Source organism: Lissotriton helveticus, chromosome 6, assembly GCF_964261635.1.
Source record: "Lissotriton helveticus chromosome 6, aLisHel1.1, whole genome shotgun sequence".
Taxonomy (NCBI): Eukaryota; Metazoa; Chordata; class Amphibia; order Caudata; family Salamandridae; genus Lissotriton; species Lissotriton helveticus.
Window position 1 is genome coordinate 1,488,768,172 of NC_136067.1, and position 14,498 is coordinate 1,488,782,669.

General features: G+C 43.4%; 1 protein-coding gene across 1 annotated transcript in view; it reads right to left on the reverse strand.

Annotated features, from left to right (window-relative positions):
- The window catches only part of RYR2 (ryanodine receptor 2), a 3,071,198-nt gene that overhangs the window by 524,508 nt on the left and 2,532,192 nt on the right, over positions 1-14,498 (reverse strand). Inside the window, exon 80 of the mRNA XM_078648003.1 lies at positions 7,193-7,273. Within this exon, the coding sequence (XP_078504129.1) occupies positions 7,193-7,273 (81 nt within the window). The remainder of the gene's footprint in view (positions 1-7,192; positions 7,274-14,498) is intronic.

The window sequence follows — 14,498 nt, forward strand, 5'->3', positions numbered from 1 at the left end:
ATGTCAGTGCCCAAGACGGGGGGGTGAGTACTTAGTGCATTCTGCAACTCGGACAGATCCAGCCTCTTCCAGTTTCTCATAAGAATTGGGGGCCGAGCCAAAGGTGGCGGCTTTGGATCAGTAGGGGAAATGCTAAAAAGGGTTAAAAAGTGATCCGACCAACAAATAGGGTCGGTTTTCAACCATTTTAGTTCGTGTAAGTTGGATATTATGGGATCCAACAAATGGCCAGCTTGATGAGTGGGTCCCTCATTCCGCAATGTCATGTTAAGAGTGTTCAAATCTTCCAGAAGGTTAGCAACCGTGCTATTTGATGTATCCTCCAGGTGGAGATTTAAATCACCCAGTAGGGTCAGATTTTGGGCATTCAGAAAATAGGGTGAGATGACATTGGCCAAGTTCGCAGCCCAAATATTACTGCTTCCAGGAGGGCGATAAATTAAAAAACCAGAAAACGTAAAATTAGGGTTCAATGCAATTTTAAAAAATGCTGCTTCACATCCAGGGATGCTAACCGCTTGGAAAACACAGTTGAATTCCCTTTTAAAAATTACAGCAATCCCCCCTCCAACCTGTCTTTCCCTATCGACTCTAGCGATAGCATAATTAGAAGGTAATGCGGCCGCTACGTCTGGGCCAGCACCATCATGCAGCCATGTCTCTGTAAGGAAAACCGCACATGGTTTGTCTTCTATTAGAAGATGGTAGATGTCTGTTTTATGCTGAGGCAGTGATCTGCAGTTAACAGTGTAGAATGTAAAAGAACAAGTGTTCTGAGCCACTGGTGGGGACGGAATCCTACGTTTGTGTATCACGTCTGGGTAGGGCTGATAATTGGATAAGGCAAAAGCACAGTGAGGACAGCTTTGAGAGCCCACTGAAACAGGAGTTAAAATAGTACACTTGTTATTTGTACAGGGGCGCAGAGCCTTTAATTGGCCCGCCGAGAACATGCCTCTGACAGCGTTTCCTGCCCCGTGCCCCGACCTGGCCCGGACGGGCACAGACGGGCTGGTCTTTGGCTCGTCTTCGGCGCAGTCGATGGCGCCTACCCTGCGCGCCATCGCTGCGCGCTGGGGCTGACGAGTAGCTAAATACCCTCAAGAAGCGGAGGTCTAGAGCGCTAACCGCTCGACGCTCCGTGAGGTGCCGCCCCTGTCCCGCCCTCGACAACCGCGATTGGCTAGAGTGCCGGTTGCCTTAGGATTAGGCGGAAACAGTTCACGGGACAACAATTAGGGTCACAGGTGAGTGCAAGTGAGTGCTCGTTTTTCAGAGTGGTATTAAAAACATCCTACAATATTCAGAAACAGTTCTAATAAGTTTTAAAATAAAGCGTCTGCCAAAATACACAGCGCGGTGTGCGTAAAATAATTTCCAGCCTCTGAAAACGGGCTGCGTTTCAGTAATTACAATGCTCAGCGCCCAGCGGGGAGTAGCTGCCACCAACTCGAACCGCGTGGAACGTCTGCTTCCTCGCAACCTAAATACCCTCAAGAAGCGGAGGTCTAGAGCGCTAACCGCTCGACGCTCCGTGAGGTGCCGCCCCTGTCCCGCCCTCGACAACCGCGATTGGCTAGAGTGCCGGTTGCCTTAGGATTAGGCGGAAACAGTTCACGGGACAACAATTAGGGTCACAGGTGAGTGCAAGTGAGTGCTCGTTTTTCAGAGTGGTATTAAAAACATCCTACAATATTCAGAAACAGTTCTAATAAGTTTTAAAATAAAGCGTCTGCCAAAATACACAGCGCGGTGTGCGTAAAATAATTTCCAGCCTCTGAAAACGGGCTGCGTTTCAGTAATTACAATGCTCAGCGCCCAGCGGGGAGTAGCTGCCACCAACTCGAAACCGTATAATCATATTATAAAGAACAGTGGTCCCTATTCTAAAAGAGTAAACAAGGGGAGATAATCATATGCTAAATAGAAAGTATGACTTTTGTCCAGCTGGACAAGAATTTATTTTCATAATATTTTTCAATAAGTAGCGTTTAAGAAACAATCAATAACAAGTGGGCACAGCCGTGACCCACAAAACACAAGACAAATCAACGAGAGGGATTGGCCAAAAGGCAAGCCAAAATGGGTCTGTATACTTGTACTCAGTTTACACAGACATATATCAACTTTTAAACACCATTGCACATTCTAATGCAGCTTAATCTTGGTGCATAAGGTGTATCAGTGTCGACGACATTTGGATGCCACTATTAAATACCAGGCATCATCTTCAGGACAATAGAATTATACATTGTAGTCTTGACAGTAATATACTGCGTCTTTTTACGTTACTTTTACATTTTAAAAGGACATGGGAGAAAGGTAAGATACACACAGGGAGAAAAGAGGGAGAAAAATGTGTAAAGCATATTTAGAAAAATAAGCTAGGCATGTTTTCAGCATAGAATCGGTGACATTTGTGAATAAACCGGCGATTTGATGGTTATTGCTGTGCCAATTTCATGCTCGGGTGATATAGATATGAGAATCATGTCAGAACCACGTAAGGACTATATAGGTGGTTATACATAGTTTTCTCAAGTATAAAGCGCGTGCTCCAGTCCTGTAGGTGGGTTGGTCCGGACTAGGCTCGTGAGGGTGGGTTTCATCATAATCACATGCTTATACAAAAATTAAAAACGGCGCTTGAGGCCACTGTGAATGCTGATGGTCCTTAAAATCCAGTGTAGTTCCTCTTTGTTAAGCAGTTGCGATATGTCAGCCCCTCGTGGAGGCGGTTTGATCAATGTTATTATTGTCCAATTGAGGTCATTCTCAGTGTGTCCTTGGTCTGTAAACTGATCCACAAGGGGGGCATTAGCAGTTTTGCAGCGGATCCTGCTGCGATGCTGTCCGATCCTGAGTTTGATTTTCTGGCTTGTTTGACCTACGTAGATCATCATGCAAGGGCAAAAAATAGTGTACACTACATTTGTTGAGTTACAATTTGAAAAATAATTTCTCTCAAATTTGATGGTGCCATACTCGAAGGTTTTGCCTTCAACAGTGTAATCACAACAAACGCAGCTGCCACATTTAGCATGCCCTGTCAAGGTTGGTAGGCCCCATGCATCATTAAGTGTCGTTTTCAAGGTTGATTGAGGGAGAGATGCCCGGACAAGATGATCTTTTATGTTTTTAGCCCGTTTAAAAGCGAACAGTGGACGTTCAAGGTTCAGTTGTCCTGCATTCAGCACAGGCCGATGCTTTACTACACTCTTTCTTATTGCATTAGATGCTGGAGAGAATGTAGTGACACAAATGAGACGCTCCTGCATTGTTTTGGGCTTGGGTTCTAGAAGAGTTTCTCTTGGGCAGTACCATGCACGTTTAAGTGAGCGTCGCACGAGTTTGCGGGGATAGCCTCTTGCTCTGAGCTTATTGCTAAGCGTCTTGGCCTCGCTGAAGTAGTCCTCTTTAAAGTAACAATTCCTCCTTATGAGAAGGAACTGGGAAAAAGGGAGAATATCTCTCAATGCGCGTGGGTGGTGACTGCTATAGTTAAGTAGAGTGTTCCGCTCAGTCGGTTTGCGATGTAGACTGGTGGTAAGGCGGCCCTCCGTGTGTTTTATCACTAGATCTAAGAAGGGAAGTGATTCTTTGCTAGTGGAGAGTGTGTAGTTTAGGCCTCTACTGTTATTGTTGAGCCAGTGATGGAATTGTTTCAGGCCATCAGAGGAATCAGTTCACATTAGGAAAATATCGTCTATGTACCGTTTCCACAAAGCAATGCCATTGTGGAAAGGGTTAGACGTGTCAAGAATACAAGATGTCTCAAGGTGGTCCATATAGAGAATGGCCAGATTTGGAGCAAAAATCGCTCCCATTGATGTGCCGCGCACTTGGCCATAGAACTGCCCTTCAAAAAGGAAAAAATTCTTTGTCAGACATATCTCCAATAGTTGGAGAATAAAAACAGAGGGAACATTATGTGGGTGTGGACGTGTTTCCAACACTTTCTCAATGACACGAAGGGATTCATATTGAGGAATGTTGGTATATAGTGATTCCACATCCAGCGTGCACATAGTGCTGGATGTGGAATCAAATGGGCCTGCCGGGTGGGGGTTCTGAGTTCTTATGAGTCTTGGGGAGACGGTAGATTACTGGAATGCGTGGTGCCTTGGTGTTAAGGAATTCGTATTCTTTTTTTGATAGGAAACCTGATTCTAGGGCTTCCGTGGTGACTTGAGAAATATGTTTCTGAATCTCACTGGTCGGGTTGCGGGGTAATTTACAATAATGCTCAGTATTACTGAGTTGTCGTAGGATTTCTTTTTTTTATAGGTCAAGATCTTAGAAAAAATGCCTTGTCCACTCTAAAAAACAACCATTCCCTCGTCATAAAACCGGCGGATAAGGGAGGGGGGATCGTCATCCAAGATCTTGACCTATACAAAAAAGAAATCCTACGACAACTCAGTAATACTGAGCATTATTGTAAATTACCCCGCAACCCGACCAGTAAGATTCAGAGATCCCTGATATCTATATTTCAAAAGGTTACCCCTTACCATGGATTTGTGTTTTCAATTTATAGGCTACGTGATTATTCCTTACCTAATAGGCCATCGTAGGTCAGTGATTTAATTGTAATGTTCTACCTGCTTCTCCTCACACTCCAATACCTCTGACGCTGACATGGCATACATGTATTTCAAATCATTCTGTCAAATGTGACTAACTAACAATTATACACATAAATAATGAAAGCTGAAACTTGTTTCTGTGGAGCTTTTTAGTCAGTCTACACAGTGCATTCCTCAACTATTATACACATAAATTACACTTTTGACAAAAAACTTTCATTTGTTTTAACATCACTTGATAATACATGATTTAACTGGTATTTTACTCATGTAAATAAGTATCCTCACATAAATAGATGTCCAACACATATAGTCACATACTAATATTGTGAAATGAAAATTTGCAGTAGAGTGTCCAATAAACAAAATAAGGGTTCACATCACTGGAGGTATATTATTCTCCTCAAAATCTGTGGTCCTACCGGTACCATAGGGCCCTAAGTGGTTGCGATTCATGAATTTTTCTGTTCATATTTGATAACAGAGGTATAAATACTCTCCCTAACCGAACTTTATGAATCTTTATGCGTGTATAGGTGTATCTTCCCTCTGACCACGCGTTTCAACCTTCTTGTGAGCATGCATTTTTTTAAGAAGGTCTTCCTCAGGAGTGTGTGTTTACTTATAGGTAGCTCATGATTATGATTGACCGAAGTATTTCCCACATCTGGTAGAAATTATTAGGGCTGTGGGGTAACACAAAAGACACATAGATGATGGACTGAATTCAGATCAAACCAAACATTCACCCCCAGTGAATAGATCTGGGTTAAATCCATTGTTCTTTTGCTCATCATGCCACCCCAGTTTAGATCCAGCCATATGCAAATCAGTCTTGACCCTGTGATGCATGGGAACAGTCCAAACCGACTGCCAAGCCAGGTCCTCCTTGGACTGGAAACAAGCATCCTGAGACCGATTTCGGGGCATCACCCCTCATTAGCCAGGCTAGCTTGAATTCAGTGGCACAGTGAGCCCAGGACCCATGTCTGGGCATACACAGCGCAATTAGGGAAAGAAAGCAAAAGACACACAGTTGATGGATTGAATGCAGAGCAAATCAAACATTCACCCTCAGTGAATAGATCTGGGTTAAATCCATCATCTTTTGCTCACCATGCCACCCCAGTTTAGACCCAGCCATATGCAAATCTGTCTTGACCCTGTGCCTCATGGGAACAATCCAGGCTGCACTGCCAAGCCAGGTCCTCCCTTGACCGGAAACAAGCATCCTGGGACCGGTTAAGGGGAATCACCCCTCAGCAGCCAGGCTAGCTTGAATCCAGTGGCACAGTGTATGAATTTTTATGCATGTATAGGCATATCTTCCCTCTGACCACGCATATACTCCAACTCATTTCGACCTTCTTGTGAGCCTGCTGTTTTTGGGGGGGTCTTCCTCAGGGCTGTGTGTTTACTTATAGGTAACTCGTAATTATGACTGACCGAAGTATGCCCCACATCTGGTCCTAGTTTCTAGGGAATGCTGCTGTGTGGGGGGGGGGACACAAGGCGTTTGGCTCTGGGGCAGAAATAGAAATTAATTTAAAATTAATGAACCCAGACCACTTAGGGCCCTATGGTACCAGTAGAACCACAGATTTGAAGGAGAATAATATACCTCTAGTGATGTAAACTGATAACCCTCGCTTTGTTCATTGGACACCCTACCACAAATTCTCCTTTTCATAAAATTAATATGTGACTATAAGGTTGGACACTTATTTATGAGGACACTTATTTATGTGAGCAAAACTATTAAATCGTATTGTCAAGTGATGGTAAAACAACTGAATATTTGAGTTGTTTCTTTTCAGTGTCAGAAGTGTAATTTATGTGTATAATATTTGATGAATACACTGTGTGGACTGACTACAAAAAATCCACAGGAACAAGTTTTAGCTTTCATTATTTATATGTATAATTGTTAGAATTATAGAGTACCTAAAACCTTTACATCGCGTGGGCTTAAATGCGCATCCACAAGATTGGTCACACAAACGTCTGTGGACACTTCGTAAAATGAAAGTGCTCTGAGGGTGCAAAAAGTGTGCAAATGCCAGGTGCACTAGCAGGGCACTTCCTACAGTCCGTCCACCACTGCTTCTGCTGATGAGCCTCCTTTATTAGGTAAATATTACTTTCTGACTCTTGAAATAAAGGCACTAATCAGGAGTATTAAGAGGAATGAATGTTGTACATGTTATGGAAAACAAAAGAGGTTGTGTTGTTATTCTGAACAGAGAAGCACTGCACCAAAATGCTAAATATGATATCATATATTAGCCTTTAAGGGTACTTTGTTCCCTTCTGCAAAATGTGATCACTCAAGAGGGAACGCAAATGCTGTTGAAATTTGAGGAACCACTTTTGTACTTTGAGCAAATGCATGTACAATATTCTCTACTTACAAAAGTAACACACTGGCATACCTCTTATTAAAGTGCAACATAGATAATGTTTTGTCCGTAAGCATTTGTTTTTATTTTTCTGTTGCATACCTTTTTTGCATTAGTTGCATTTCTCATTTGCTGGGTGTATTTTTTTTAATTAGTGTACATGCAGGTATTGCTGTTTGCCTGAAAGGCAACTCACCTACCCACCTGAGTTGTGTCCTTCACAAAGTAGCTGGAGGAAGCGGAAGAGGTCACAGGTGAATTCATCATCTTGCAAAACTTTCTCACCTGCAGACAGGCCAGATGAAGAGCAACACCATTAAAAACTGAAGACTGGTGACTTTGAAAGTGACCCCTCAAGGTCAGACATCTTGAAAAACATGTTAATGCCATTACTCGAAAAAACTGAGATCACGTGTATATCAGATACGTCAGGCGCGGAGATGATAGCACCTCCACTCCTCATGAAAAGATAGCTGACATTTGGAAATACAGTTGCGTATTTACAAGGAATTTGTGTAGGGCAGTGCTGAAAGTCATTTTTCTGCGCTGTTCAAGGCCAATTTAAAAGGGCAGGAATGCACCGTATTTACAAAATTCCTGTTCTTTCAGCCGGAGCACAATTAGCAGCCGTGCGCCGTTGCAGGCACCCTTGCATCATGGTGCAAAGGCGTCTGTGTTGCTGGCAGGATTGTTTTGTGCAGGCAGGGACACCTTCCTGCACAAAAACAATAATTGGAGGTGTTTTCCTCGTTCCATGGATGCTACAGAATGCAGCACACATGGAATGAGGAAAAAACGAGGAGAAATGTAAACATTTCTCCTCATTATGTCTGTTCTAGGGAGGAGCAAGGTTTTAGAGCTGTCCCAGGTTTATGAAATATTGTAAATCTGGGGTAGCGTCAAAGTCCATGTGTGTCATGTGGGAGCACCAGGGCCAGACTGGGAACCTAAAGAAGCCCTGGTAATTTTATCAGACCAGCCACCCACCAGTGGGCTGGGGAGGAGAAGGGTGCACTGCTGCTTGTGCTACTGGGGGCTGATATTACAGCAGCATTACAAAACCGGCCCCCAGTAACAAAACCGTCTCCACAGCTGCAAAACCAGCCCCCACATTTTAAGCCTCTCGGGTAAATGCCTGATGCCCGCTACGGCCAGTCAGGCCCTGGGTAACACCCACAGCAACACCCATGGAACACCTCTTTGCAGCAGATTAAGGCAAGGCAGCTACATGGTCTGCTTTGCCTTACTGCACATCTACAAGGCCATGAAAAGCCACACAGGGTGGCTTTACATAGATATGGCTAAGCCCTGTGCGCCACTGGAATGTTATAAAAAGTGATGCTCCGGCGGCGCACAGGGATTGTAAATATGTCCCACAGTTTGGACCTGGTACTGTTTGAGGAGTTGCAGGCCCTAGGTCATAACATTCCCTGGCATGAATTCAGCATCTTGCACAAAGTTCATGTGTGTCTTTTTGAAGTGGGGAAAAAGGGAATTAGTTTAAGAAGGCAAACAACTGCACAGAACTTCCGTCTTACCGTCTGCCCTATGTCCAGGTTAATTGTATTTATTACCAGTCTAGATACATACAGAAGACCATGATGTCACCCACTGTTGTGAAATGTCACAACGTTCAAGGGAATATTCATGCAGAGAAGGGAAGAGACCAGTATACATATCCACTTGGGCCTAGAATAAGTACAGTTTCACATAATGCAAAGCAGCAGGGGAACTTGGTGCGCTTCGTTGCATGGAATGAAGAAAGCAGAAATGCACCATATATACTAAGATATGGCACATTTCTGGTTAGACTTTGTGTTCCTTGTTTGTCTAACGCCCACACAGGAACCTTTACTCCATGATGCGAGGATGACTGTGTTGCACGCAGAATTGGTTTTGTACAGGAAGGGCTAACTTTCTTTGCAAAAACAATCCTTAGGTCCAATTTCCTCCTGCCATGTGGGATGCGAAAAGCATGACACATATAAATAGGAATTAATGAGGAGAAATAAAAATATTTATCCTTATGCCATCCTTGGACGACATACCATTTTGACGCAATCCCAGGTTTGCATATATTTGTTAATCTGGGATTGCGTCAAATTCCATGGTTGGATGCAAGTGAATGGATATGTTCCACCCATGGAACGCCTACCATTACGAAATGCAATGTAGCGCAAACCGCTGCATGCCTTACATTTCTTTACAAAGCAATGCACACAGGCCTGGACTGGCCTTGCAGGCACCGGGCAATCCCCCGGTGCGCCGCACGCGTGGGGGCCGGTTTTGGGCCCCTGGGGGCCGATTTTGTTACAGGGCCGTTTTTGCAGCATAGCTGAAAATCGTCCCTGCAACAAAATCGGCCAAAAACCGGCCCTAGCAAAGCGCTCGGCAGCACCTTCAACCCCCCCCCCCCCCCCCGAGTGGGGAGGGGGGGCCGGCCGAGCACCTTGCCAGGGCCGGTTTTGGTTCCCAGTCCGGCCCTGAATGCACAGCAGCTCAAATGTACCACTTGTGTGGCTTAGCAAATATCACTTGAGGACTTGCAGTTCCTTGTGTCTACTTGTGTGACGCAAGGACAGTGCAAGTCCTTGTTAAATTTGGACTTCAGTTTCTCAGTCGAGCTGGTTCATGAAAGGATCATGGCATCAGTAAAGGTCTGTCCTCTCTGTCTAAAAATTCTGGACTGTTACCTGAGCTTTCAGGGTGGTATGGTTGTAGTAAATGATTCAGCAAGATGGACAAACTACTGACCTTTGCAACATTCACAGAGTATGGTTATTATTTAGCCACAAGCAACAAAATAAAACTTTTGACCAAATGAAAAAGTAGTCGTTTTGCGATGGAGATAACTGTATGAAAAGTCCTGAAATAGCAACAGGCAGCTGTTTCTCCTTCCACGGGACAGCTCACATGTAGCCCAAAACTGGAAAAAAGGTGCAGTATAGGAACGGTTGTGACCATGACAGTAGTGAACTTAACATCAAGTTAGCACCTATAGTACATATTGTATTGTAGTCTGAAAAAGTGCTAGATTTTCATGGCAAATGATGGAACATTGAGAGCCAAATACCACTGTCCACAGACTGCAAACACTGACGAGGTACATACACAACAATACAGCATCTCCAGCTTATGTGCACTGTACACACACTACAGTTGACTGCACTTACACAGATCCAGTGCACTTACCAGTCCGCAGTCTGTGGCTTCCAAAGTGGGGGGCTTCAGGTTAATGGTAGGGTTAGGAAGCAAAACCATTTTGAAAACTAATCTGAACATTAAAGAAATACTGAATACAAAATCATTTCAAGCTTTTCCCTGTTGGTTAATAGGCCATACAAAATACAAATTTGGCCAACAAGTCTGCCCAAAATATAGTGCTGTTGTAAATATGGATCGTAAAGACTCCCCAGCCCTTCAATTTATTTGTAACAGGGGCATGCTTTGTTGAGTTACTATCCTGGTGTGTGCCTCTTTGATTTGTTTATTAAATGTGTACACATGTAGAGCGTCTGATACCTGAGATGGAACAACAATTTCTTATTTTAATATGCATATAATATAAATCAGGAAACTCCAATATAAGTCCTGGGTGCCGGGTAAATGCCACATGTCCAGCAGAAATAACCCCTATGTAAATGATTTGCACTAAGATTTAACACCTGCATATTTATCTCACATGGATATATGGAAAATCAGGCATGGATCCTCCCCTATTTGACGTTTGTTGGACTTTCCTGACCTAAAGAAACTTACATGACATCACTGACACAAAGCTGCTTCTTTTAAAACATTGGTGTGCAATCCTATCAGTGTTTTGCATGTTGTGCCACTGTGGAACTGACAGAAGTGAACTCATACTGAAATATAGCCCAGCAACACTTCAAATCCAGGGTATTCTAGTAAGAAACTATGAAAAAAGATTCTATAGTCCACATTTGTACCTTGGCGACTTTATGAACAGGCCGTGGGTGGAGACCAAAAGTAGGCAAAATGAAGGTGCGACCTTTGATGAAAGTGTAACTACAAGATTCATCCATCCCTAGCGCCCTCTGGTGATATCTAGTCTGTATCCCAAGTACAACCTCACAATATCAGCTCAGCTTGTGTGTATGGCATGTATGAACGTGGGAATGCCACAGTAAATATTATAAACCAATGGTGTATGCAACTGGGTTAAACAGGCAGAAACATGTAGAATCAATGATGCAGGAGAAACTAATGATCTCCAATAGCATCTGATCAGTTTTTACTCTTGCCCGTGCACCCCTAAATAAATGTGTATTCAGCCATTGGGGTGTTCCTCTAGGCAGTTTTATTTTTAGGCTTTCTTTGTCTTGAACAAATATCTCAAAGTACTCCCTCGACTTATACTGTTGAGCCTGCCCTGAGACGCACACATTGGGTGCAATGACTCAATACTGATGCAAGCAGCTACATCTTAGTCGGCGTGAATCCCTTTAAAAAGACTACGCACCTTTTCTGATGAGGCAGTGTGATAACAGAGATGAGTTAGGGCTTCCTCTCAGTTTGATTGTTTTCTTGATGAACCCCACCAAATCCAGACTGTTTGTCTCAGTATGACCTGGGTAGAAGAGAATGTGTTGCCAGCTAAAGCTCCTTCTCATATGGCATTTTGCATTTTACTAGGTCACCAACCTTTGGAACATGCCAGAGAAAGAAAGCCAGATTTAGAGATGGGCAGCAAAGTCTCGAGGTTGGTAGTGGAGCGGTTCCGTACTTGGCCCTCTCAGGAGACTTTGTAGCGTCACATCAAATTCCTGAGTCTTGAGCACCAGAGGAAAGACTTCTCTATGCTGAGCACATATCATCTGCAATGGTGCAAGGATCCAAGAGGCTACAGTACTTTGAGGGGGGATATCTAAATTGGGATTTTATTTACACCCTTTTGTATTTCTACGGAAACATCTGATGGTGCTCCAGGTCTGCCTGACGGCTAAACATAAAAGTATTTAAAAATACAGTAAGTCTGAAATTACCTTGGGACTGGAAGACAGGAGTTGGCAGGAAACAACAGTACTCATTGGGATTAGCAGCCCTTAGTGACCTTGTAGGGGGAACAGGAGGTGCTCTCTGTCTGAACTCTGGGAAGATTCACTGCTCCATAACGCTTTCCCCTGTGTGCTGGCTGTAGGGGTGCTGACTGTGCTTCATACTCCTGTAGGAGCCGACGTTCGGACAGTCTCACAGCCTCCCTGGTGCAAGGAGGTGGATTCTCCTCCCTTGACACCACTCTCTGGAGTGTACCAGTGCTCTAGTGACTACACAGCATTGATGTTACCTGGATGAAGACCCTCTGAAGCCAAGGTCAGAGTTTGCTGGTATGTGCAACACATCATCGGTCAATGAAGTGGGAGGGGTTTTCGGGTCACTTTTGCCATGGGTGCTTGGTTGGGGAGTGAACAGGTCAGTTGTAGGGTATAGTTGCCCTGACAGGAGTTCACAGGCTGGCAGAGAGGGAGGGGCATGTTGGCAGCATCAGTGTTTAAAAGCGAGCACTGAAGGTAGGGGAGGAGCCAGGTATTTGATCTTCTACTGAAGGTGGGGTTCAGAATTGGATGGGTGCACCTCACCTTTGCCTCTTCTGGGCCCCAAGACTCTGGTGGTGGGATTATATATTTTTTTGTTTCTTCCATTCATCTTTCAAATGGTAGCAGAGGTGATTCTTTATTTTCCCCTGGAAATCAGCTGTAAACATTTTTTAATTTACCCTATTTGGCAAACATACTTATTTTTACTCTGATAACAATGTAGGCTGATTTGGCACTCGTCAAATTAATCACTACTGTCAGGTGGATGATGAGGGCAAGGAGGGGCAGTGAGTGAGGCTGAGTGTGTGTGTGTGTGTGTGTGTGTCCGCCAATACATCTCACTAACATAGATTATTCTCATACCTCAAATATAAAAGACATATACAAAAGGCACATGCTTGCCTATTTGGTGGATACGAATTCCATAATAAAACCTAAGAAATGCAGTGACTTTAGGAAATTAAACTTTAACGGCTTTGGCACTGTCATATGCAGCTTGTCCATTCTATGGATTTGCACCTCATCTGCTTGCTTCCATAGGATAGTCCTCTTTGTGGTGGTTTAGTGGCAGGCCTACTTGAGGCCTCTTTAGTCCCATCATTTTGTGGGAAAAATTGGTTCCAGCCTACAAGATGTAGCTTCATTTATTTGCAAGTAGTAATAATTTAACACCACAGAAGCAAAATAAGTGCTATGGGTACGTACAATACAGAGGTCAGCCAAAGGGATATTAATTTCTGTAATCGCCAAACATCCAGGTGATCGAATACGCACCTCTGCCGTGACAGAAAAGTACATTTTCTAACAGAGCTCTGTGTTCATATGGGTTCCCCATTGTACTGCCATAAACATATATGGAATTCCACTCTCAAATTATGGATTCTATGGTGATTTCTCAAAAACTGTAAATAATGTGTGTGTGTCCTATTCAGTTTTAAACATGAAAACACACAAAAATAAAAGTGTAAAGCTTCCCTTTATGAATCCCAGTGCTCAAAAATAAAATCATTTTGGCACACTCGTAAACTGAAAATATGAATCCAAGAAACCTTATTTATTCTTGAATAAAAATAGGTACCTCTGAAACAGTGACAAAAAATTCGTTATTGCAATATATTGCAATGCTATTTTGACCAAACAATTAATAATTGACAAAGCATTAAAACTCGGGCGGTTTACATATATACGTTCATTCCTTACAGTGAAAGCATTTACCCTGCATTTATGGAAGTGCTACATCTCCCTGAAATGTATTTATCGCACAGTGTATGACGCACTACAATAGATATTAAAGTCTAAAGCGGTTTAATAAGAAGGTGTTACCTAAATAGGAGTGTAATTAGAAAACAAGATGACAATTAGGGTGAAATACATTTATTTTTACTGTGAATCATTTGTGCTGTCTTAGTGCAAGAACACATACAACTATCATAAACAGCACAGTAATGAGAATAAACATCAATACATTCACAAAAAGAAACACATTTAACGAAGCACCAGTGACATGAGTATCAGTGGTGGTTCCAGACACAGTGTCAGAATTCCCATATTTGAGCTTTCAGACAAGAATGAACAGCTCGTGTATTGCCGGAAATGACGTCACGGAACTGAATATATGCTTCGTTACCCAGAAGAGAAATGTAATCAAGAGCAGAATTCTCTCTACTAAAAATCAGTGAAGGGACTTAATGATTGTTATCCTAAACTCACAAAACACTGAAAATCGCTTCAATGCCCGGTAACGGCTTCACATGATGTCCCAAATGACATCAAAAATGACAATCACTGAATGTGCCCAAAATCCACCGAGGTCCTTCTTTACCCACCAGGCCACTTGAGTAGAGACTGACTGGGCACAGGACAGGTGCTGGTTGCAAACGATGACTGAGTGCAGAGCTCTTGGTGATCACCAGCAGGCCCTAGGTACGGGTCCTGGCCCTCGACCAGGCACTGTG